This window comes from Palaemon carinicauda, chromosome 30 (genome assembly GCF_036898095.1).
Source record: "Palaemon carinicauda isolate YSFRI2023 chromosome 30, ASM3689809v2, whole genome shotgun sequence".
In the NCBI taxonomy this organism is placed as follows: domain Eukaryota; kingdom Metazoa; phylum Arthropoda; class Malacostraca; order Decapoda; family Palaemonidae; genus Palaemon; species Palaemon carinicauda.
Genome location: NC_090754.1, coordinates 25,458,763 through 25,482,174, shown reverse-complemented (window position 1 = coordinate 25,482,174; position 23,412 = coordinate 25,458,763). Strand labels below are relative to the sequence as shown.

The following is a 23,412-nucleotide window of genomic DNA, read 5'->3' as shown; positions in this document are numbered from 1 at the left end:
CAACAGCACACCTGGGTCCCTTCTCTTGTCATCAGCACAGGGAGAGACAAGAAGAGGATCACCAAAGCATCATCTCTACTGGATTCACAGAGTCATCAATTAAGCTCAGAATCCAGATCCTCTTCTAACACGTCGACCCACGATGTCAGGGGCATAGCTATGCCCCTGGCCCTTCTAAGCAGTTTACTCTGTGATGCAGATTCTACAAGCAAGGGTCTGAATGCTCCAGGTGACTTTCACAACCTTTCTCCTGCAAGACATGACCCACAGGAACTCAATACGATCTCTATCGGTCCTGTGGTGGCTGCACAACAGCTGGTTGTATACCTGAAGCTCCTTATTGGGCAAATAGCAGAAAGATGAGGGCACTGTTACCCCGGTTTTTTTCTGCGTAAATGAAAATATTTGACTGGCTCTTATTCTTTTCTTCATCCTCCCCTCTTTTGGGGAAAGCAGCATCCTGGGTTCTCTGCATAAACTGACCTCAAACCACTGCAGGTAAACCATGCTCCCTTATGTACTAGTATTAAGCTAATACTGTTGCATCCCCATACCCTGGCGAGGTGGTATTGGGAAAGTCTTGGTTGCAACAATTTTACCTACAAAAAGACTTGGAGTAGCTTTACCTGGACAGTCACTCTTCTAAATATCTCAAAACTTAGCTTGCGTAGGCCGCGCACCTTGCGTATCAAGGTTTTAGCGAGGAGCAGGGACTCCTTATTTTGAGTACTAACATACTCGGATAAGGAGCCCCCGGGTAAAGGCAAAAGCCAGATTGGTAGTGACATCCACCCTTCCTAAATGGTGAGTCACCCACAAATAAATAGCGTAGGTTTGTATTCCAGTTATGGATCAAATGACAAATTCGTGGATAATTTGTATTTTCCCTAACAATACAAACCTTAGGTATTTATACAAACTTGCCCGCCAGCCTTATCCCCCTTGAAATCCTACATCCAAGCAAAGTGAGCTAAATCACCGGTGTGTGAGGGGGAGTGGTAGCAAGCTCCCCCCCCCTACCCCCGCTAACTAGCAGTATGGGTAGTTAACCCTCACAGAATTTTATGGCTTGTCATTTCAGCTTCGGCAAAAGTAATACCCCTAAATAAATAGCTAAGGTTTATATCGTTAGGAAAAATACAAATTTTCTACGAATTTGTCCTTTCATGCTGTTTAGGTAGAAATTAGGTTAGTTCAATCTGGCAAATGGTACAAATGTACAGAAGTTATGATCTAGTTTTTACCATATATTAGGCAATTTTGATTAAGCTCATCTTTGTAGAACATAATTTGTCATGAATTAGGAGTCTTCAATTGATTTTTTTGATTTTCATGCTGAATCTCTTGTGTTCATTTATTAGTACCTATTTCCATTCTTTGCCTAGATTACATTCTTTATGGAGTTTTCAGTGATGATTCTTTTCTTTAGTCTTAATTTTTTCATCATTAAAAAATTTGCAATGTACTGTAGACTATAATAACTTCATTTGTTCTAACAATTATACAAACCTTGCTTTTAAAATAATAAATGTTAAAAGTAGTTTGTATTTGTTTCTACATGAATACAAACCATCGTTCTTTTGTATGAGTAGTACTTTAGTGAAATTGGAATGGCCGTTAAAAGTTTTTTTTCTGCACAAATACAAACCCTACGCTATTTATAGGGTTACACTTTTTGCATAGCTGAAAGATGAGCCATGATAATTTTAGCTAGGGATAACCAACTCAACTGCTAGATAGTGGATGGGGTGGGGGTAGTCAGCTACCCCTCTCACTCACACACCTGGGCTGAGCAACCTCTTTACTGTACAGTACTTTCTGGCTGGGTAGAGGACGGCCATACTGCCGCTCCCTCGAGCTTGCCATTTGATTGTTTAAACAGGTAATTCTATTTTTCTTATTTTCTTTTTTTATATATAGCTATGCCTCCTTCATGATTATTAGGTTACAGACACAGCTGCAAAAAGGGAATTTTCTCAAATATAAACTGCACCAGGGTGGGTTACCTCCCAACCTAAAATGTCACTGACCCTTGCCACAAGCTGGTGCCCGAGCTGTTTATTAACGCAGTAAATACTGTCTAATATTGTTTTAATTTGGTTTCTACGACAGTTTATAATCATATATACAGTGCACATATGTAAACTACGTACTTGACACAGTAAGGTTACAGTACAAGTTGTGCTAAGGTAAAGTTTTACCGAGTGATCATCATCCCCTTACTGTTCTGTACTGTATAACAAAAGTTGTTCCTATCTTGTAATACTCTACTGTAACTTAATACACACTGATACTGTAGTGTTTATTACTGTAATATATGTACTTTGATATTACTACAGTACAGCTTAAGTGTACTTACAGTCAGACCTCATTAATCGCGGTTTCTTACGCAGTAGTTTCGGTTTTTCGCGGCCTAGGAGAAATTTTTTTTTTTATTGTTTACCGAACATTAAGAATTTGATTTTTAATAGTTGGCAATAGTATTAGCATCACCAAGAACAATTCAATACCTATTAAATAAAAATTTTCATAAAATTGCAATAAGATTCAAATTGGGCGATGATTTCAAATAGCCCGCGCTCCTTTGCACTGGGAGCACTGTGGGTCACTATCCTAGCTCTCTCTGTACAGTGTGTATGCATTTACGGTGGTAAAAAATTACAGCTATATTTGAAATAAACGGGATTTTGATTAAACTGGTGTTTTACTTAACTGTATCCAATAATAATGCATGTAACATTCACATCTTAGTATGGAATTTATAATCAAGTACATAGCGAATTATGATTTCATGCATTGTTTACATTCAAATCAGCTGATCAAATTTGCGTAGTCCGTTGTCAACCTGTATTCACTTTCATGGTATTTTCCCACTGATATGACCATTCACTTTCACAGAATTACCTCACTGATGTAACCTATCATGCATATTAGTATGATATCTCCTTCACATTATTATTGTCCTTCATTTATTATTATTATTATATCCTTAATCCTTTTTCCAAATCCCTTTCGTACATTTACTTTGCTCTCCCACACATATCTACAACGTATTGTTCCAACTCTTTTGATTCTTTTTATTTTTCGTGATTTTATTCATCTCTTTTCTAGCATTCATTCGTCATTTTCATCTTATTAATCATTCTAAATCCCTTTCTTATCCCCCATTCCACGTATTCCTATTCCTATTTTTCATTCCTTCTTGCATTTTCCAAATTCATTGATTTCGCTAATTTGTTTGAATTAGCGTAGATTTGGTTGAGGGAATGCTGCTGTCTTCGCCTAGACTACTCTCCCCCCTTGCTAAGTCTCTCTTCCTTCAGGGGCGGAGCACAGTCTTAGGCAAGTCTCTCCTACGAAGTCTTCACCTCTCTCGTTTGCGAGAGGGGCCACTCATAGAAACACCTCTTCAGAGGATCACTCTGCTCATCAGTTCCTGATCACCCTACCAGCAGATCTACCAGCGCAACCTTGCGCTGCAACTTGGTCCGTGGACTTCGGTTCTGGACTCTTCCTAAGGCCAGCTTGCGGGTCCACCGGCCCTCATGGGCGTCATCAGTTCCTGATCATCCTACCAGCACAACCTTGCGCTGCAACTTATTCTGTGGACTTCGGTCCTGGACTCTTCTGTGGTCCTTTCACGATTGCCATCAGTGGATGTTCGCCCTTCCAAAGGGCACATCCCAGTTCCTGATTGTGCTGCCAGCTGACCTGCCGATTTACCAACGCAACCTTACGCTGCTGTTAGTCCTTGGACTTCGGTCCTGGACTCTTCTATGAACCTTTCACGGTTGCCATCAGTGGATGTTTGCCCTTCCAAAGGGCACATCTCAGTTCCTGATCGTCCTGCGAGCTGACCTACCGATCTACCAACGCAACCTTACGCCGCTGTTAGTCCTTGGACTTCGGTCCTGGACTCTTCTGTGGACCTTTTACGGTCTCCATCATGGATGTTTGCCCTTCCAAAGGGCTCACCCCAGTTTCTGGTCGTCCTGCCAGCTGACCTGCCGACCTACCAGCGCTACCTTGTGCTACAGTTAGTCCTTGGACTTCAGTCCTGGACCCTTCTGAGGATCACCAGCTCCCTCCTGCAAGCATTATCAAGCGCACCATTGCTTCCACGCGTGTGTACCAGCTGTCTTCCGCGTGGGTGCCAACGGTCTTCTGCGCGCTCGCACCAGCAGTTTTCCATACGCCAACGGTCTTCTGCGTGCATGCGTGATTGGTCTTCCGCGCGCGCAAATGGTCTTCTGCACCCGTGCGCAAATGGTCTTGCGCGCGCTCTCCAATAGTCTTACGCGCGCTCCAATTGTCTCACGCGCACGCGCCTAGCAGTCTTGTGCGCATGCCCCAATGCACCTGCCCTTGCGCAACCAGTCACATTCTTCGGCGCATTCTAGGGAGACTGCACAAAACTACACAGTGCCGTACTGCGCGCCAGCGCTCTCCTGTGCTCTTATATCCAGTACCCTCCTGCTCACTTGCGCTTGCCAATGCGCCAACTCTTCACAAAGAACCAATACTTGCCTGTTAGCGCTCTTTTGCTCATTCACTGGAAATTGCGCTTCAGCAGAAATAGCACCAGCATCATCCTGTGTGCCATCGCACCAGTACTCTCCTGCACACTGGCGCAATATGCACAAAACAGGAATAAAACTTTTTGGACAGGTCACCATTGCCCCATTCCTCTCCCCACAAATGCATAACATGGCCTCCGGGAAAAAAGGAAAGAGGCTTCACAGAAGGATTCAAGATCCCGAAAATTCCATCTTCCAAGGGGAATCAAAACGGGGAATCTTTGGTCCCTGTCTCTTCTGAAGTTTCTTTTTCCTTGACAGACCACCATCAGCAAACAAGAAAGCATCAACAGACTGATCTCTAGATCACTGTTTGCTGATGGCTAGTTCACGGTTTGCTGATCGCTAGCTCACCGATCACCAGATCACCAATTGCTAGCTCAGCTTGATCATTGACCTCTAGTCCCTCCAATGACTAACGATCTCCAATTGCTAACGTTCCAATCACCGATTGCTAGTCAATAACCAGTCATCAGCTTGCTGATCACTAGATCACCGATGGGCAGCTCATCTTTCTTCGATCATTGAACTCTGCTCGCTGATCTCTGATCAGCCCATCGTCAGCTTGCTGATCTCGGACCAACCAGGAGGGACCATAGTCAGCTTGCTGATCTCTAGCTCACCGATCACCGGTCCGCGATCGATCTCTGATCATCAATGGCTTACCATCACCAACTGACTATCATTAAACCATTCTGCTGTCTCTCAGGGCTCTCAGAGCAGATTACCAACTCATTGGCTGACTGACCAGACAACCTTCATCTGCCTGTCAGTTACCATCCTCGGCTCACAGACCGCCTATTCATCGACCATCGGCAATTCGCCAGCAGTTCTTGACTCAGACTTACTAGTCAACCTCTGCCCGTAGTTCCCTAGATCAGAAGGAATACAATATACTTCTCGCTACTGGCCGTTCGCCATCGCATTAAAGTGATCAGCAAACGATCGACAATCCTCATCAACGGCTTGTCGACAGGGGACTACTGGCGAGCACTCTCCAACTGCACAGTAACCACGATATGCAACCGTTAACCATTGATTACCATTCGCTAGATTCATTTTATTCTAAGGGATAGTATCAATCCCATCAGGGCGCATGGTAGGGCTAAGCGTTGCCTTCCTTCTGTTAGTTAAAGGAATTCTCTCGTTGAAGAATTCTTACACAGGGAATCGCGTCTGATCCTTTACGCCACGAGTCAAGACCCCAGCGTCACCAATCTCCCTTGCAAAAGGATCCGCAAGGGGATGTCCCTTTGGGTCAATGTCCACACCATTGTGGAGTTTGAACAAGGGCTAAATCCTCAGGTCTTCATTTGCACACCAGACCTAAAGGACACATACTTCCAGGCCCAAACCATCCATCTAGGAAGGTTGGAAGATTCAGTCAAGACAAACAAGAAACACGAGTTCATGGCACTGTGCTTCGGTCTTTCCAGTATACCCATCCTGGTCTCACAGGATCTGCTTCTGTCTCCGTTTTGGGACGACTGACTGACCTTAGCAGACTAAGTGGCAACCTTGCATTAGCACCGGAACTTCTGGAGTCTTTTTACCAAGATCCAGTGATCAAGGTAAACCTGCGGAAGTCTTCTCTACTTCCCTCCCAGAAGACTGGTGTGTCTGGGAATGATTCTAGACACCAATCTCCACAAACTTTCTCAAAACGAGAAGAACTCCCATCCCAGAGTGACTTGAGTCTGACTGGAATCAAGTCCTCGATCCCCCAGACATTCTGACCCCCATGGGACCAGAAGTTTGGACTAATCTCAAGGGATGGGTGTCAGTCGAGAATCTACAGAGCGGTATAACTTTCTCATCCTTCCACACCCCTCGAACTTGATGCTGTGCGTAGAACACATCAAAAAAAGAGAGGAGGGACCATAATGCTGCACCACATGACCTCAACCCTCTGGACAGAGTCCGAAAGTACCTTCACTTAAATCTCTTAAGAGATGAAGGCCAACTTTCCAGTCCTTCAGCAGCCTCATCGGTTCCTAACAGACCACTCAGTGATGTGATGGGCGACAATACCACGCACCACATAGAGGCTCACATCGGCAAGCAAGAAGAAACTTGCTCGTAGCCTCTTCCCATCTAACAGTATAAACACTAAGATGGGCCAAAGTCCGTTCGGTGCCACTATCAGCTTGTTTCATTCCAGACTAGAGGAATGTGCTCGCCGACAATCTGTGCACAGCATCTCAGATAAGGTATACCAAATGGTCTTTGGATCGCCTTGTAGCCGACAAAGTCACGACTTTACGAGGGCCTCCAACTAGGGATCTGTTCGCAACGCTCCTGAACCTCAGGCTGCCGTTGCTCCCCAGCCCTAGACCCCAAGGCTCTCTGGCAACAACAGTGGGTACAACAATGACGTTTACGTCTCGTCCCTGTTTTGTCTAGAGAAGGGCACTCAAGAAGGCTAGAACATCGGTCAGCCTCTCAAGGACTCTCCTAGCTCGGCTACGGCATTATGCAGAACGGTTTCCAAACCTTTTGCAGCTCCTGATAGAGTCTCCAAGAGAACCCTCTCCACATCACAGACAACCCACTTCGACACCTACCACAAGCTATAGCTTTGCTGTGATTGTACGCCTGGAGACTAACCAGTACCTCTTTTGCGAAAAGGTTGTCTAGATATCTGAGGAATTCCTCAGCATCAGTCTACCAGGCAGTATAACGTTTTGTGTAGTTGGTGTCATGTGAAAGTGTCTCTCTCCATTCGATATCTCTATTCCAACAGTAGCGGAATCCTCAAGTATATACAAGAGGAAAAGACCTCCTATTCAATGTTGACAGGTAAAGATGATCACTCAACCTTGATCCTTCACCTTCAAACTGAAAGGAAGGGACATCCTCTCATCGATAGACCTTTCCTAACTCATACGGACTTACAACTTGCCTTTCTCCAGTCGGAATTGAGACCTTCCTCTCAGAACATGGTTCAAATTCTCCGATCTCTAAAGAGACCTCCTTATGTTCCACTTCACCAGGCAACAAATTTTCACTTGATTTAAGAAGACAATTTTCCTACATACTCGGACAGCAACCATACGAGTGAAGGAACTTCATGGTCTCTCTTTCCACATTGCCCATTAATGAGAAGGGCGAAAGGCACTGTTCAGTTTTGTCCCTGAGTATGTCGCCAGACACAGTCTCCAAAGGTGACGGATCCTACACAAGTCTCCATTCGGTAACGGACAATCCAGATCCTCCGTTACTGTACCCAGGGTAAGAAAATGGCAACAGCCCACCCGGGTCCCTTCTCTTGTCATCACCACTGGGAGAGACTAGAGGAGGATCACCAAAACATCATCTCAACATGACAACTCACAAATGTCAGGGGCATAGCTATGCTCCTGGTTCTTCTTAGCAGATTACTCTGTGATGCAGGTTTTACAAGAAAGGATGTGAATGCTCCAGGTGACTTTCACAACTTTTCTCCTGCAAGACGTGACCCACAGGAACTCGATACGATCTCTATCGGTCCTGTGGTGGCTGCACAACAGCTGGCTGTATACCTGAAGCTCCTTATTGGACAAGTAGCAGAAGGTTGAGGGCACTGTTACCTGGTTTTAGTTTGTGTGAATGAAAAGATTTGACTGGCTCTTATTCTTTTCTTCATCACACCCTCTCGTGGGGAAAGCAGCATCCTAGGTTCTCTGCATAAGCTGAACTCAAACCACTGCAGGTAAACCATGCTCCCTTGTGTAACTAGTATTAAGCTAATACTCTTGCATCCCTATACCCTGGCGAGGTGGTATTGGGAAAGTCTTGTTTACATCAGGTTTTTCCTACAATAGACTCGGAATAACTTTACCTAGACAGTCACACTTATGCATGTCTCAACACACAGCTTGCGGAAGCCGCAGACCTTGTGTAGCAAGGTTTTAACGAGGGCAGGGACTCCTTATTTTTGAGTACTAACATACTCAGATAAGGAGCCCCCAGGTAAAGCCAAAAGCCAGATTGGCAGGGACGTCCACCCTTCCTAATAGGTGAGTCACCCCTAATAAATAGCATGGTTTGTATTCCAGTTATGGAACAAATGAAAAATTTGTAGATAATTTGTATTTTTCCTAACTATACAAACCTTAGCTATTTATACAAACTTGCCCACCAGCCCTATCCCCCTTGAAGTCCTACCTCCAAGCAAAGCGAGCTAAATCACAGGTGTGTGAACGGGAGGGGTAGCAAGCTACCCCCTACCCCCCAGTAACTAGCGGTGTGGGTAGTTAACCGTTGCTAAATTTTAATGGCTCGTCATTTCAGCTCCGCTGAAAGTATAACCCCTAAGGTTTGTATAGTTAGGAAAATACAAATTATCTACGAATTTGTCATATTTCATATATGAATTATAAAGACTTGTGTCACTTTGTTCAACATAATATTTTTGATGCAAGTTTGAACTTTTGAAGTTCCTCTGATTCAACTACCCGATTAGTAAAATCATTCCACAACTTAGTCACAGCTGGAATAAAACTTCTAGAATACTGTGTAGTATTGAACCTCATGATGGAGAAGGCCTGACTATTAGAATTAACTGCATGCCAGTATTACAAACAGGATGGAACCGTCCGGGAAGATCTGAATGTAAAGGATGGTCAGAATTATAAAAAATCTCATGCCACATGCATAATGAACTAAATGAACGACGGTGCCAGATATTAATATCTAGATCAGGAATAAGAAATTTAATATACCGTAAGTTTCTGTGCAATAAATTAAGATAAGAATCAGCAGCTGATGACTAGACAGGAGAACAATACTGCAAACAAGGTCGAATAAAAGAATTAAAACACTTCTTCAGAATAGATTGATCACTGAAAATCTAAAAGGACTCTTAATAAGCCAGTTCTTTGGGCAATTGAAGAAGACACAGACTTATTGTGTTTCTCAAAAGTAAATTTGCTGTCGAGAATCACACCTAAAATTTTAGAAGAGTCATACAGAGTTAAAGAAACGTCAATACTTAGATACAGAAGTTGAGGAGGCACTATCCTATACAGTACCTACTTACAATCATACTTTGAGTTTTGTTAGGATTCAACTTCATATATGTGATTTTCCAATAAGCTGTCATTATGAAGCATTATGGATGACTTTCAAAACTTATGATAATATTACTGAAATAAGGATGAATTTCAGAGAAGCGAAAAAATGGGTAGCTTGGATCTGCTTTAATTTTGAGGAAGCCTTAAAGCAATCTGTGAAATTTCAGAAATAAGATTTGATAGGTGACTGGTAAATTCCACAACGAATGTTTTACCACTTCTTGTTTACGACTTTTAAACTACGCTTCTTGTTTATGACTTTTTAACTACATTGCTTCGTAATTCATTTAAATGCTGATTGTCTCTCCCTTTCGTTTCTTTCAAATTGTTTACGAATTGTCAATTTAATTTTCTTATTTAGTTAAACTTTGGAAGCCCTCAGTATGGCAACCTTCATATCATCCGAGAAAAATAAGCGAAAACTCTGAGGAAGAAAATTATATTCATGAAAAGCATGTTGATAACTAGAAAAACTAAAACATATTGGCATTGTGAACACTTATAAAAGTTGTCGGGCTAGAATACATACAAATTTTAACTGCACTGAACCTGAAGTCATTCTTTCAATTGGATCCCATAATCACCCAACAAGCGGTGCAAGCGTTAATACTGTACTTGAAAGAGTGAGGTAATGAGAACAGGCACAGTGTCTACTCGTGAAGTGATAGCTAATAGTGTACAAAATCTTGATGAAGAAGCAGTCACAGTTGCAAACTATTTCTGTACTTGCACGTAACATATGTAACTGTGGGCAACATTCTTAAGGAATTCCAGCTCTTCAAACGTCTAGGCGTCAAATTTGAAATTCCTTCTACGGTGAAGTACTTGGAAAATCATTCTTTGTTTTTGGCCTTCGATAGTGGTATTAACAATCCAGATAGAATTTTTGTTTTTATCTTCAGAAAAAGGCCTGGATGATTTAGAAAGTTCTAGAAATTGGGCCTGTGATGGAACTTTGAAAGTGTCGCCTAGTTTGTGATATTTAATAAATCTACATGTAATTTTAGGAGGTTCATGTTTTCCAAGGTTATTTGCATTACTTCCTGACAAAAAAGAATCTTCATATTATCGTCTTTTTTCTTCTGTTTGTAATTTGCGAGAGAATTTTAAGCCGGTAACTTGCCCCTATGGATTTTGAACAAGCTCTCCATAATCAATTTGTTTCCCATTTTCCACATTCTGAAGTAGCTGGCTATGTTTTTCACCTTGGGGAATTTATTGGGGAAAGATCTGTGTACTTGGTGAAAGTCATAGGTACAACACTGACGACAGTTTCCAGGTAAAAATAAAGTAATTTTGTGCTTTAGCATTTTTACCAATTGAAGACGTTAATGTTTTATTTAGATTTATCTGGTGATACTGACATCCTTACCAAATTTATAGTTTATTTTGAGACAACATTTATTGGAACAGCGAGGTGACGGTGTCTTCATCAAAGAAGAGAAACCCCATAGTTTCCGGTTGAGCTTTGGAATGTACGTGAACGAGTTCTAAATGACTCACCAAGATCAAGCAATGCAGTTGAAGGTTTTCACAATGCATTGTGATCCTCCATAACATCAACCTATCCCAAATTTTGGGAACTGTGTAATTCCCTTGAAAAGGAGGTGGGATTAGGCCAAACAAAAATAGCACATATTCAACATTTAGACTTGCAATCTAAAAAGATGTATCAAGTTATTGATGCACGATTGAAAAATTTAGTTGAAAATTTTTTAGATTTTCTAATGGCTATTGCTCGCAATTTGAAATGAATGTTCATGGAATATATTTTTTAAATACTGTTTTTAATACGATTGCCATCATTTTTATCCTGATTTTTTAATAAAATGTGCAAAAAATTTATCCATTCTTTAACATTTTTATATCAATTTTATATCAATTTAATTTTTTTGTGGTGGAAGTTACTGTGGGGGATTTTACCTAGAACAGAGTTGATAATAGCGAGATCACTGGAGCATTATGCAATGCTGCCCCTGGAAATCTTGATATATATCACCCTAGTAATTGGTATCACAGCTAATGTGTATACAGTACACCAAAATAAAATTGTTAGCAGAGAGAAAGCCCAAGCAAAGGGAGAAGATTATAATTATCTTGAATTTAGCAAACTAATTCAGAAGAAGGTTGGCGCTATAGAGCACGGAGACATTTCTACATTTGGCAAGAAATCCATCTTAATTCATGCCAAATCTAGGATGCATTCTTTTATGCTAAATATTATAAAGATGGAAGAGAATTTAATGGTGGATATCAAGTCGCATTTGAATTTCAGCTATGGAAGGGGGTGATTTTTATCAAGGATGTTTATGAATTTAGTGAGAAGGAAATATTAGATATGTGCATGAAAGAAATATGGAAGGTTCATAATATTCCCAGAACCTCTATGAGAGATATGGGGGAGAAAGAGAGGGAAATCTTAATCATTTTTAGAGATCTGGAAGCAGTTTCTTGGATGATGTTAGCGCGATGACTACAGTATTGAGGTGTTAGGTTTTAATTTTAAAATTCTGGTTTTGCGTAACGTTTAATGGTAGGTGAACTGTATGGGTTGAATGACTGAATTCTTCCCATTCTTCTCTACTCCTGACCACAGTGACCCTGCTGTCTGCAGATGAGCCTCTAAGTGGAGCTCCAGTTTAAGGGTTACAATCTTAATTCCTAATAAAAATCCCCATGTTTGTCCCTTTGGCTGGGAAAAGTGAACATTTTGCACGCGAATGAGTGATTAGGTACTCTCCACTATCACCCATGTGCATTTGGCTGTAACTTCCTTTTCAATAAGTTTTAGTGGCTGTAGCACATAGAGTCAACATACCTATGTAAAAGACATCAGGTTTGTACTTAGAGAAAACAAGATTTTCTATTGAAAGAAAACTGCAAGGTAAAGAAACACACACACACACTCTCTCTCTCTCTCTCTCTCTCTCTCTCTCTCTCTCTCTCTCTCTCTCTCTCTCTCTCTCTCTCTCTCTCTCTCTCTCTCTCGTATTAAAGGCTAAGAACAAAATTTCTTGGATTTTTGCAGGGTAGAGTGAATGAATCGTCTGACAAGGTTATGTGGAAGGGATGCTTAAAAAAACTAATGGTGCTCAAAGAAGGTAGGTGGTTTCTTCATGCTAAGTAAGTTTTGTAAGTTGTTAATGATATTTATCCAATTTATCCTGGATATAAAAGACAATAGTTGTGTGTTGTAATATTTATGATATTTTTGCAAAATCTAACCATTTGCAAAGTGTAACAAGTAAATGAAAAGAAAATACAGTTGAGGTATTAAAGTGATACCTTGTAGAAATAAAAGACTGCAGTCACACTATTTTTATCTGTTGTAGAGACAATTATTCTTATCACTATTATGTTTGTTCCCATACTAACAAATGGTTGCCACCATTAGACTTTAATTGCGAGGTGGCAACCCTGCTTAACTGCTTAGCGGGTAGGCTGGCCGCCTCTATATATACTCTCACAGCGGTGAGAGACAGAAATTTGGTCGAATTTTACTTTGTATGTTGGAAAATTCGTATGTTAGGACAATCGTATGTAGAGGTTCCACTGTATACTGTATTCTATTATATAACACATTAAATTGAATACAGTATAGTAAAAGAATATACATAGTGTACCTTAGGTGATAGAAAGGTTAGTGCATATGCATGGAAAATAAAACTCAGGAAGCTTTGGTATGTGGCCTAGTTTGCCCAGATGATTTTGTATGTGACACACTATTGGCCAGTAGAGGAGACACGACCAATCCGAGCACACTGTTACTGTTCAGTATGCTGACTGCTTATTGGGTGTACGACCACTGATCACTTAGCCCAATTGCAGCATTCAGTACACCATGTTGACCAGATTGCTTTTGCTTATTTGTATGCAACATTACTCCACATCTTTATCTGTGTTGTGAGATTTTTATTGTATTATTGTGATTGTTTTCAAGCCCTACGATACCAGCTGAACATCCTGTACCTTCTAAGGCTTCTGGCAACTAACTCAAGTGCCATATGAAGATGTATACTATAGTGAAGAATTTGAAACTCCTCGACATGCTTAAGGATGGGAGAAGCTTTGCAGATGTAGATCGCCATTACTGCATCTAGAAGTATAATGTTTGCTATATCAAGAAAGACGAAAAGAATATCAGTAAGGGCGATGGAGGATATCACTTTTAACAATACAGTGAAAAATGTTGCAACTTCCCCAATAAAGCTTTGTTCCCATATTAACAAACCTTTTGTTATTTATGTAGATATACTTTAGTTTGAGCTGGAAGGCAGCCATTAGATTTAAATGCAAACTGGCAACTCTGTCTAACCAGTTGAGTGGGTAGGCAGGGGGTGGCTGGGGGATATCCAGCCGCCCATATATAGTCTCACAGCTGGGAGCTACGTCACTTTTTGCTTTTGGCTGGTAGAGAGCGAACATCTCTGCTCTCTCCCTTCAAGGCTTAGCCATTTATCAGTAATGCCTTACGCTTATTCTTTTTCTTTACAAATGTGCCTCTATTTTTAACCCTCCATCACAGAGTAATATGGTAGTTTTCAGATGTCAAGGTTGGTTTTCACATGTTTATCGGAAGGAATCCTCTGTGCTGACAACTGCTCTTGGGGGGTAACCTCTCCCGTCTGCGGGTTGGGTTTTTCTTTTCCTCCCGGAGGAGAGAAATTTTTAATTCTCTCTTTGTTTCTTCTTCAACCCTTATAGACAACATAGGGGTGCAAAGCCGGTGGTTGCAGCTGCTGCTGATGTTTTAGCTGTCTATGAGGTCTGCCTCTTGTTCATCCTTCCGTCTACTCCTGCTGAAGACGAGTCTTCTCGCTTCCTGCCGATCTTGTCGTCTCCCAACAATCCACAATATATCTCTCTCTCTCTCTCTCTCTCTCTCTCTCTCTCTCTCTCTCTCTCTCTCTCTCTCTCTCTCTCTCTCTGTGTGTGTGTGCCGGTTAGTGATTACTCTTTTGCGACCCTATAAATATCATGATTTAACGCGGATAACAAAAGGCTATCGAGTGCAATATAGCTACAAGTTTTCGTGAATAGTCAGTGATTAGTTTGAGGTCGGAGAAGTGGGATAAAACGTCGGCATAGAATAGTTATCTTGTGAATTACTAAAAATCTAATCAAGATGGCTATGTACAACACGGGCAAGGCTTGGAGAGACATCGCTGGACTCAGCAAAAATAAATTCCATGAGTTGGCGAAACAGGAGCTCGACCGTCTGATAACAGAGGTCACTAGTAACGTCAACCAATGTGACGGAAAAATATTCGCAGACATATTGAAACAATATGATCCAATAAACTGGAGCAAATCTGCGGAAAACATCAGCAAAATAATAGAAGAAATTCCAAAGAAAATCCAAGTGTTAAAGAGACTTATAAAGAAAGTCTACATCAATCAACACATTCCATCAAAGAACAATAAGAAGTCCAATATGGTGAATATGCTGATTGATGCAATGGGAAAAAGAATGCCAAAATGGTGTAATACATGTAAGATATGGTATTCCATTAATAATCCTCAACAATTGATTAGAAAATGTGATGCCTGTCATGTCCCAACACATCCCACATGTGCTGAAATACAGCAAAAAATAAAAAATAAAGACACAAAGGTATTCTGCTCAACATGCTTAGTCTGGATAGAAAATATAATTAAGTCGAGACTAAATCTGCAAATAGTTGAAGATAAAGAAGAGGAAGAAGAAGAAACAGAAGAAGAAGAAGAAGAAAAAGAAGAAGAAGAGAACAATGAACAGGATATGTGTAAGGATGCAGAAGAAATCATTGATATAACCTATGATGCCATCCAACAACATACTTATGAAGAAATAAATTACCAGATGGAAACAAATAATAGACCCAAGAGACTCTACCCGGACCTACATAATTTTAGGGAAGAGCAAGAACAAGAAAAAATAGAAAAGAAGGATATAGTCTGCAATATGCTGAAAAGAGGGAATTGCAGATTTGGCGAAAGATGCTACTACAAGCATCCAAAGATATGCCATTATTATGAAATATATGGTAAATGTGCGTATTTAGACGGATATGGAGACGAATGCAGAGATCTCCATCCAAAAATATGCAAAAACCTAAAAGAAGGAAAAGGATGCATTTACAACAAAAAATGTCGATATATGCATCCTGCAACCATGAATGAAAGTAAGAAAACTCAGCAAACTGAAAAGAAAAATGAAAGCAAAAAAGAAACAAAAAAAGAAACAAAAAAGCAGGCCGTGTATATACCGCGCTTTGAACCAAGAGCCCCAAGATATGAGGGCTTTCAACCCAAACCTGCACATTTAGAGCCCAACTACAAAGAATGCATCTATAATGCCAGGGGTTGGTGCAGATATGGGGAAAGTTGCAGGTATACACACACAAATAAATATGAAGGCGAAAGAGCAAATATAATAGAAAAGTTGGATTTTTTAATGGCAGAATTCCGGGAAATGAAGAAAAGAACATCATATCAGAACAGGAAGGAAGCATGGGAGAATCCATATTATTACCAATATTAAATAATGGGGATGAAACACAAACCATAATAGTAATGAATGCACAGGGTTTAGTCACGAGTAACTCTAAAAGGAAAATAGAGTTCTTAGAAGAACTAACCCAAATTGAAAAAATAGATATATTAAATATAAGTGAAACATGGTATTCCCAAGAGACTGGCAGTGATGACCAGATAAAGGGTTTCCAAACTTATAGATCAGACAGAAAAAATAGGAATCAAGGGGGAACCGCAATATATGGAAGAGACATAAATCAAGGAAAAGTCTGTGAAAAATACAGCAACACAGAATGTGAATTGATTGCGGTAGAATTTGAATTTGAAAAACTAATGAATATTGTAGTTTACAGACCCCCAAACACTAAGGAGTTTGACATAATAATAGAAAAAATAGATGATATATGTAGAAACCATAAAGACTGGAATATACTCCTATCCGGAGATTTTAACTTTCCTTTCGTGGATTGGAAAGAACGGATAGAAGAAAGTGGTTGTATGTATACATATAAAAAAGATAGTAATAGTAGCGCAGAAGATAAGAGGCAATTTGAAAAGCTTCAAGATATGCTATTAGAACATAATATGCAACAAATAAACCACATTCCAACAAGAAAGGAAAATGTCCTAGATCTAGTATTTGTGAATGAGGTGAACTATGTTAAAGAAATAATAGTGTATAACACGGGAATTTCAGACCACAATGTCATAGAATTGATAGTTCATTCCAAAGCAAGTGATCACAGAATTAATAAAAGCACAAAACTTTGGGAAGGATATGGAAAATATAACTTTTACAGTAAGAATATAAAATGGTCAGAAATAAATGAAGAACTGAATAAAGAATGGAAAAATGTATTTATAAGTGATAATATACAGGTAAATACGGATATACTGTACAAAATACTGGAGAAAATTGTTGAAAAATATGTACCGAAAAAAAACAATAAACAAAAGACGTGCATACCAAGAGACAGAAGAATCTTATTTCAGAAAATTAAAAAGTGGAAGAAAAATCTTGCAAAAGAAAAAAATGTGTGGAAAATGAGGGAAATAAAATGTAAGATAGAAAATGCAGAACAAAAGATTATACAGTCGAAAGAAAATGAAAAAAGGGACTTAGAAGAAAGGACACTTCAAAATATAAAAAGAAACCCCAAAGTACTTTACTCCTATGCAAAAAAGATGAATAAAAGGAGAATAGAAATAGGCCCTCTAAGAATTGAAGGACGGCTAACGAATGAAAAAAAGGAAATATGCAACATATTAGCAGAAAAATATAAGAGTGAGTTCACGCCAAGAATTGCGAATGAGAGTAATGAAACAGAAATGAGAGAAGAAAATGTTGAATATCTAACGGATATAGATATTAATGAAGCAGATATTGTCACGGCTATAAACGAAATTAAAAATGGATCGGCAGCCGGACCAGATGGAGTTCCAGCGATTTTGTTAAAAAAAAACTGCAAACACTATCGCGAAGCCACTTGCAATACTGCTAAGACAGAGTATAGATATGAGCGAGATATATGTTAAACATAAATTAGCTTATATAACCCCTATCTTCAAAAGTGGATCAAGACTAGAGGCAAGCAATTATAGACCTGTTAGTCTAACATCACATATTATGAAAGTGTATGAGAGGGTAATAAAAAAGAAAATAATGAACCATTTGGTCAAAAATAATTTGTTCAATATGGGTCAACACGGTTTCGTACCTGGAAAAAGTACACAGACCCAACTGATAGCTCACTATGAAAACATATACAATAATATGATAAATGAAAAAGACACAGATGTGATCTATCTAGATTTTGCAAAAGCCTTTGACAAGGTAGACCATAACATATTGGAGAAAAAAATGAGAAAGCATAATATTGTGGGAAAGATAGGAAAATGGGTAAAAGAATTCCTGCAAAACAGAAAACAGATAGTGGTTGCAAATGACGAGAAATCAGATAAAGCCCAGGTAATATCTGGTGTGCCCCAAGGTACGGTATTAGCTGCACTGCTATTTGTTATTATGATCTCAGACATAGACTGTGATGTTGAAAACTCCGTAGTGAGAAGTTTCGCCGATGACACAAGAATAAGTAGAGAAATTACTTGTGATGAAGATAGGAACTCACTACAAAGAGATCTAAACAAAATATATGAATGGGCGGAGATAAATAGGATGGTATTTAACTCCGATAAATTCGAATCAATAAATTATGGAAACAGAGAAGGAATGGTGTATGCATACAAAGGACCTAATAATGAGACAATCACAAACAAGGAAGCAATTAAAGACCTTGGTGTAATTTTAAATAGGAATATGTTATGCAACGACCAAATAGCAACACTGTTGGCTAAATGTAAAGCAAAAATGGGAATGTTATTCAGACACTTTAAAACAAGAAAAGCTGAACACATGATTATGCTTTACAAAACTTATGTGCGTAGTACACTCGAGTACTGCAATGTGATATGGTACCCACACTACCAAAAGGATATTGCGCAAATAGAGAGTGTACAAAGGTCCTATACTGCTAGAATAGAAGAAGTTAAGGACCTTGATTACTGGGAAAGACTGCAATTTTTAAAACTATACAGTCTAGAAAGGAGAAGAGAACGCTACATGATAATACAAGCATGGAAGCAAATAGAAGGAATTGCTGAAAACATCATGGAGCTTAAAGTATCAGAAAGAGCAAGCCGAGGTAGATTAATAGTGCCAAAAAGCATTCCAGGTAAACTGAGAAAGGCGCACAGGACATTAATCCACTACGCACCAGCATCGATAATGCAGCGACTATTTAATGTGCTGCCAGCTCATCTAAGAAACATATCAGGAGTGAGCGTAGATGCGTTTAAAAATAAGCTCGATAAATACCTAAGATGCATCCCAGACCATCCAAGACTGGAAGATGCAAAATACACCGGAAGATGTATTAGCAACTCTCTGGTGGATATACGAGGTGCCTCACACTGAGGGACCTGGGGGAACCCAAACAAAAAATAAGGCAATAAGGCAATAAGGTAAGGCTCTCTCTCTCTCTCTCTCTCTCTCTCTCTCTCTCTCTCTCTCTCTCTCTCTCTCTCTCTCTCTCTCTCTCTCTCTCTCTCTCAATTTCTGCCTGATGAGGATTTCGAGACTACAGTACAGATGATCGTCAAGCCATGCTTTGCTTTCCACTCGCCAGATTGACGGATTTTCTCCTTATTGCAAAGTTAATGTTAATGTACAAAGTTAATGTTAATGGAGTCTTATCAAATGAATTTCCAGTGAACAGCGGAGTACTCCAAGGGAATGTGTTGTCACCTATGTTGTTTATCCTCGTGGATTTTGTAATGCGTAGAACAGTCAGAGATGGTGATGAAAGTTTGGACTGGATTTGTGATAGGAATCTAGCAGACCTATAGTATGCTGATGATGCTGCCCTTCTTAGCAGAACACCACAGGATTTTCAATGCTTTCTTACCAGAATGCATGCAATATCACATAAGGTTGGGTTAAAGATAAATAGAAGAAAGACAGATGATGAGAACAGAGTATGCAGTGGAAGGTGAAATATCATCGGAAGGAGGAAGGATTAATGATTTAGAATCATTTAAGTATTTAGGAACTATGATCTCCAATACAGGGTCTTTAGAATTAGGGTTTAGTGAAAGATTGAAAAAAGCAAATCAGACTATAGCTAGGTTAAGTAAAATTTGGAAATCAAATCGCTTGAAATTGCATCTAAAAATCAGATTAATTATCAGTTTAGTGAGATTGGTGTTACTCTATGGACATGAGTCATGGTATGACAATGAAACAATCTCCAATAAATTTAGTAGATTTGAGAACAAAGCTCTCAGAAGGATATTGGGAGTTAAATGGCAGGACAGGACTAGAAATGAAAGTATAAGAGATTACTCGAGTGCCATATGTGGATGAGATCATGATGAGGGGTAGAGGAGATAGTTGTTCCGTAACCGAAATACAAACCACGCTATTTACAAAGGGTATTACTTTTAGCGTAGCTGAAATGGCGAGCCATTAGAATTTAACGAGGGTGTATTACCCCCGCGCTAGTTAGCGGGGGGGGGGGGGTTAGGGGAGTGGTAGCTAGCTACCCCTCCTCCCCCTCACACACAGGTGAATACTCACTTTCACTTTTGGCTTGGACTGTGACAGACGTCTCTGTCTTGGTCCTCGCTTGGCAGCCATTGTCTGTTTTGTCTTTACTTAATCGCTTACTTTTCATTTACTCAATATATATGTAAACATGTTTTCATGTTTGTATATATATTTGAGTATAGAAATAAGTAAGTTTCCTTTTCAGATGTGTGTGTGTAGTGTACGATATCTACGTGGAGGCCTCGGCAGTTAGGCCACCACGGCGTATTTTTATGGGTGGCGATCGAGTTCGACTTATGTCTTTCTCTCTCTCTCTCTCTTGAGGTCGTTCACCCTTTTACTACGTGTTACTACGCCCTTGTAGCCTAGCTTCCTTTCCGTGTGGGGGGTTGCTACGCCGTACGTTTGTCTCAATTAGTTATGAATCTAATTGTAGTTGTTTTTTTGTTTTTCAGCTTGTAGAACGATTCCTTACTGGGTTTTCGTTCTTTCTTTAGTGTTCATTCATTTTTAAATTACATAATTACATAGTTACATAATTATAATTGTTATAATTCTGTTTTGGTTACAGCTCTCCTTCCGCGAGTGTAAGTGGTTGTGAGGGCACGTGCCTGTTGTGTAATTCTTGTTCCTTTCCCTCGGGATTCCTCTTCGGAGCCTTCCCGGGGGAATGAATGTGTACTAATATTATTTTTTTTATTTTTTATTTTTTTTTTTTTTTACAGTTACCGATCTAGTTCGTTTCTGTAATATAGCAACGGTGTGAGCTGTCTGTTTGAGTCCTGGGGATTCGGCTGTTGCTGCCTCCCCCCTTGTATTTTCGTCAGGGGCGTGTCTCCTTCTACTGGTAGTACTCCCGTGACGACGGACAGCTCTCCAGTTCATTTTAGAACACTCAGGAGGCTTGCCTCCTTGGGCGGATAACTTTCCTTCCGAGGGAAGTTTTTCCTGTCCAGGCTTGAGTTTTTCCCCTTTTGGGGGGTTCTTCTCTTGCCTTTTTTTCGTGCGACTATGCTCTTGGTGCTGAGCGGTCGCACCTGCAGTTTCGCTCAAGGGGCTGGGCAACTGCAGGAGCTCCTCTTCGGAGGATTGCTCCTTTTAGGTCACTGGCTGACCAGTCTCTTCCACGAAGTGTTTCTCTTTCGTTCGCGAGAGAGTACACTCATAGAGACTCCTCTTCGGAGGTTTCTTCTGTTGCTGTTGCTGTTGCTGTTGGCCTCCCTCGCCGTAAGGCCCACCGTCCGCCTCGTCGTAAGGGCCTCTCATCTCCCTATAAGGGTGCTTGAGGTGCCTTTTTGGATCTCCGTTTGCAGCCTACAACTCCTTTTTCTCGATCTTCCGCCTTGGTGCAGATGGACAGCAGTCTGATCTCGTCTTCCGACGGGCAACGATCTTCCCGACGGACAACGGTCTTCCCGACGGACAGCGGTCTTCCGACGGACATCAGTCTCCCGGCGGACAACGATCCCTTCGGGGCAAAGGGTTGCCCCCACGGGGGTTCTTCCCTTGCGTGTCAGGGTTTCCCTGCGCGCCCTTCTGCTCATCAGCGCTCTCCTGTTCGTCAGCGCTTTCAAGATGATCTTCCCTGCGGTTCCTGTTGGTTCCTGTTACGCGCCCACGTTCGCCCTCGCGATCTAGAACTTCGGTTCAGGTCGGGGTCAAGGACTCTTCTTCTTTGCGCAGGCTTCCACGCGTAGCCTTCTGCTCGTCAGCGATCATCAGCTCGTCAGCGATCATCAGCTCGCCAGCGATCATCAGCTCGCCAGCGATCATCAGCTCGCCAGCGATCATCAGCTCGCCAGCGATCATCAGCTCGTCAGCGATCATCAGCCCGCCAGCGATCATCAGCTCGCCAGCGATCTCCAGATCGCCCACGTGTGTTACAGCTGGCACGCCAACGTTCTCCAACACTTCTGAAGGAACATGGTTCGCCAGCTACTAGCTCACCTGCGCATGCTGATCGCCATCGCGCGACCCTTAACTGCGGATGCTGATCGCCATCGCACAACCCTCAACTGCGGATGCTGATCGCCATCGCGCGACCCTCAACTGCGGATGCTGATCGCCATCGCGCGACCCTCAACTGCGGATGCTGATCGCCATCGCTCGACCCTCAACAGCGGATGCTGATCGCCATCGCGCGACCCTCAACTGCGGATGCTGATCGCCATCGCGGGACCCTCACCTGCGGATGCTGATCGCCATCGCGCGACCCTCACCTGCGGATGCTGATCGCCATCGCGCGACCCTCACCTGCGGATGGTGATCGCCATCGCGCGACCCTCACCTGCGGATGCTGATCGCCATCGCGCGACCCTCAACTGCGGATGCTGATCGCCATCGCAAGACCCTCAACTGCGGATGCTGATCGCCATCGCGCGACCGCACACATGCGGATGCTGATCACCATCGCTCAACCCTGCGCATGCTGATCACCATCGCGCGACCCTCAACTGCGTATGCTGTTCGCCATCACGCGATCGCCCACCTGCAGATGCTGTTCGCCATCGCGCGACCGCCAACCTGCGCATGCTGATCGCCATTGCGCGACCCTGGCATGCTGATCACCATCACGCGACCCTGCGCATACTGATCACCATCGCGCGACCCGGCGCATGCTGATCACTGCTCGCGATCGCTCACCTTCGCATACTGCTCGCCAACGCACGATCGCTCACCTGCGCATACTGCTCGACCATCGCGTCGGCATAACACAACGCGCCATCGCCAACCTGCGCGTTAGCGCTCACCAGCTCACCACCGATCGCTTGTTGATCCATATCGCCAGCGGTCCTCCTCGCCCACGCGGCAGCGCGTTTCCTCGCCATCGCGCTAACGCTTGCGTTCGCCGCCTCGGACTCGCTCTCATCCACCTTCCCACCCTCACGACCGCTTGCCTGCGCGCCCGCGCGACCGCTCGCACGTGCGACCGCTCGCCCGTGCAACCGCGCGACCGCTCGCCCGTGCAACCACGCGACCACTCGCCTGCGCACCCACACGCCCACGTGCCTGCACGTCTACGCTCATGCTCTCCAATGTTCGCCCACGCGCGAACCAACGGTTTTTTCCATCGCGCAGACGGATGGTGTTCCGTCGCGCGAACCTACAGTGTTTCTTCGCACAAATGTCGGCTTATTTCTTGCAGTATCCATTGCTCGTC

General features: G+C 42.0%; 1 protein-coding gene across 5 annotated transcripts in view; it reads left to right on the top strand.

Moving 5' to 3' along the window:
• The window catches only part of LOC137622931 (uncharacterized), a 615,385-nt gene that overhangs the window by 102,348 nt on the left and 489,625 nt on the right, over positions 1-23,412 (top strand). For 4 of the 5 annotated variants that reach the window (XM_068353501.1, XM_068353500.1, XM_068353503.1 and 1 more), the window contains exon 3: positions 12,660-12,732. The exons of the other annotated variant lie outside the window; for it this stretch is intronic. In XM_068353501.1, coding sequence (XP_068209602.1) covers positions 12,660-12,732 — 73 coding nt within the window. The remainder of the gene's footprint in view (positions 1-12,659; positions 12,733-23,412) is intronic. 5 annotated transcript variants of the gene reach the window in all.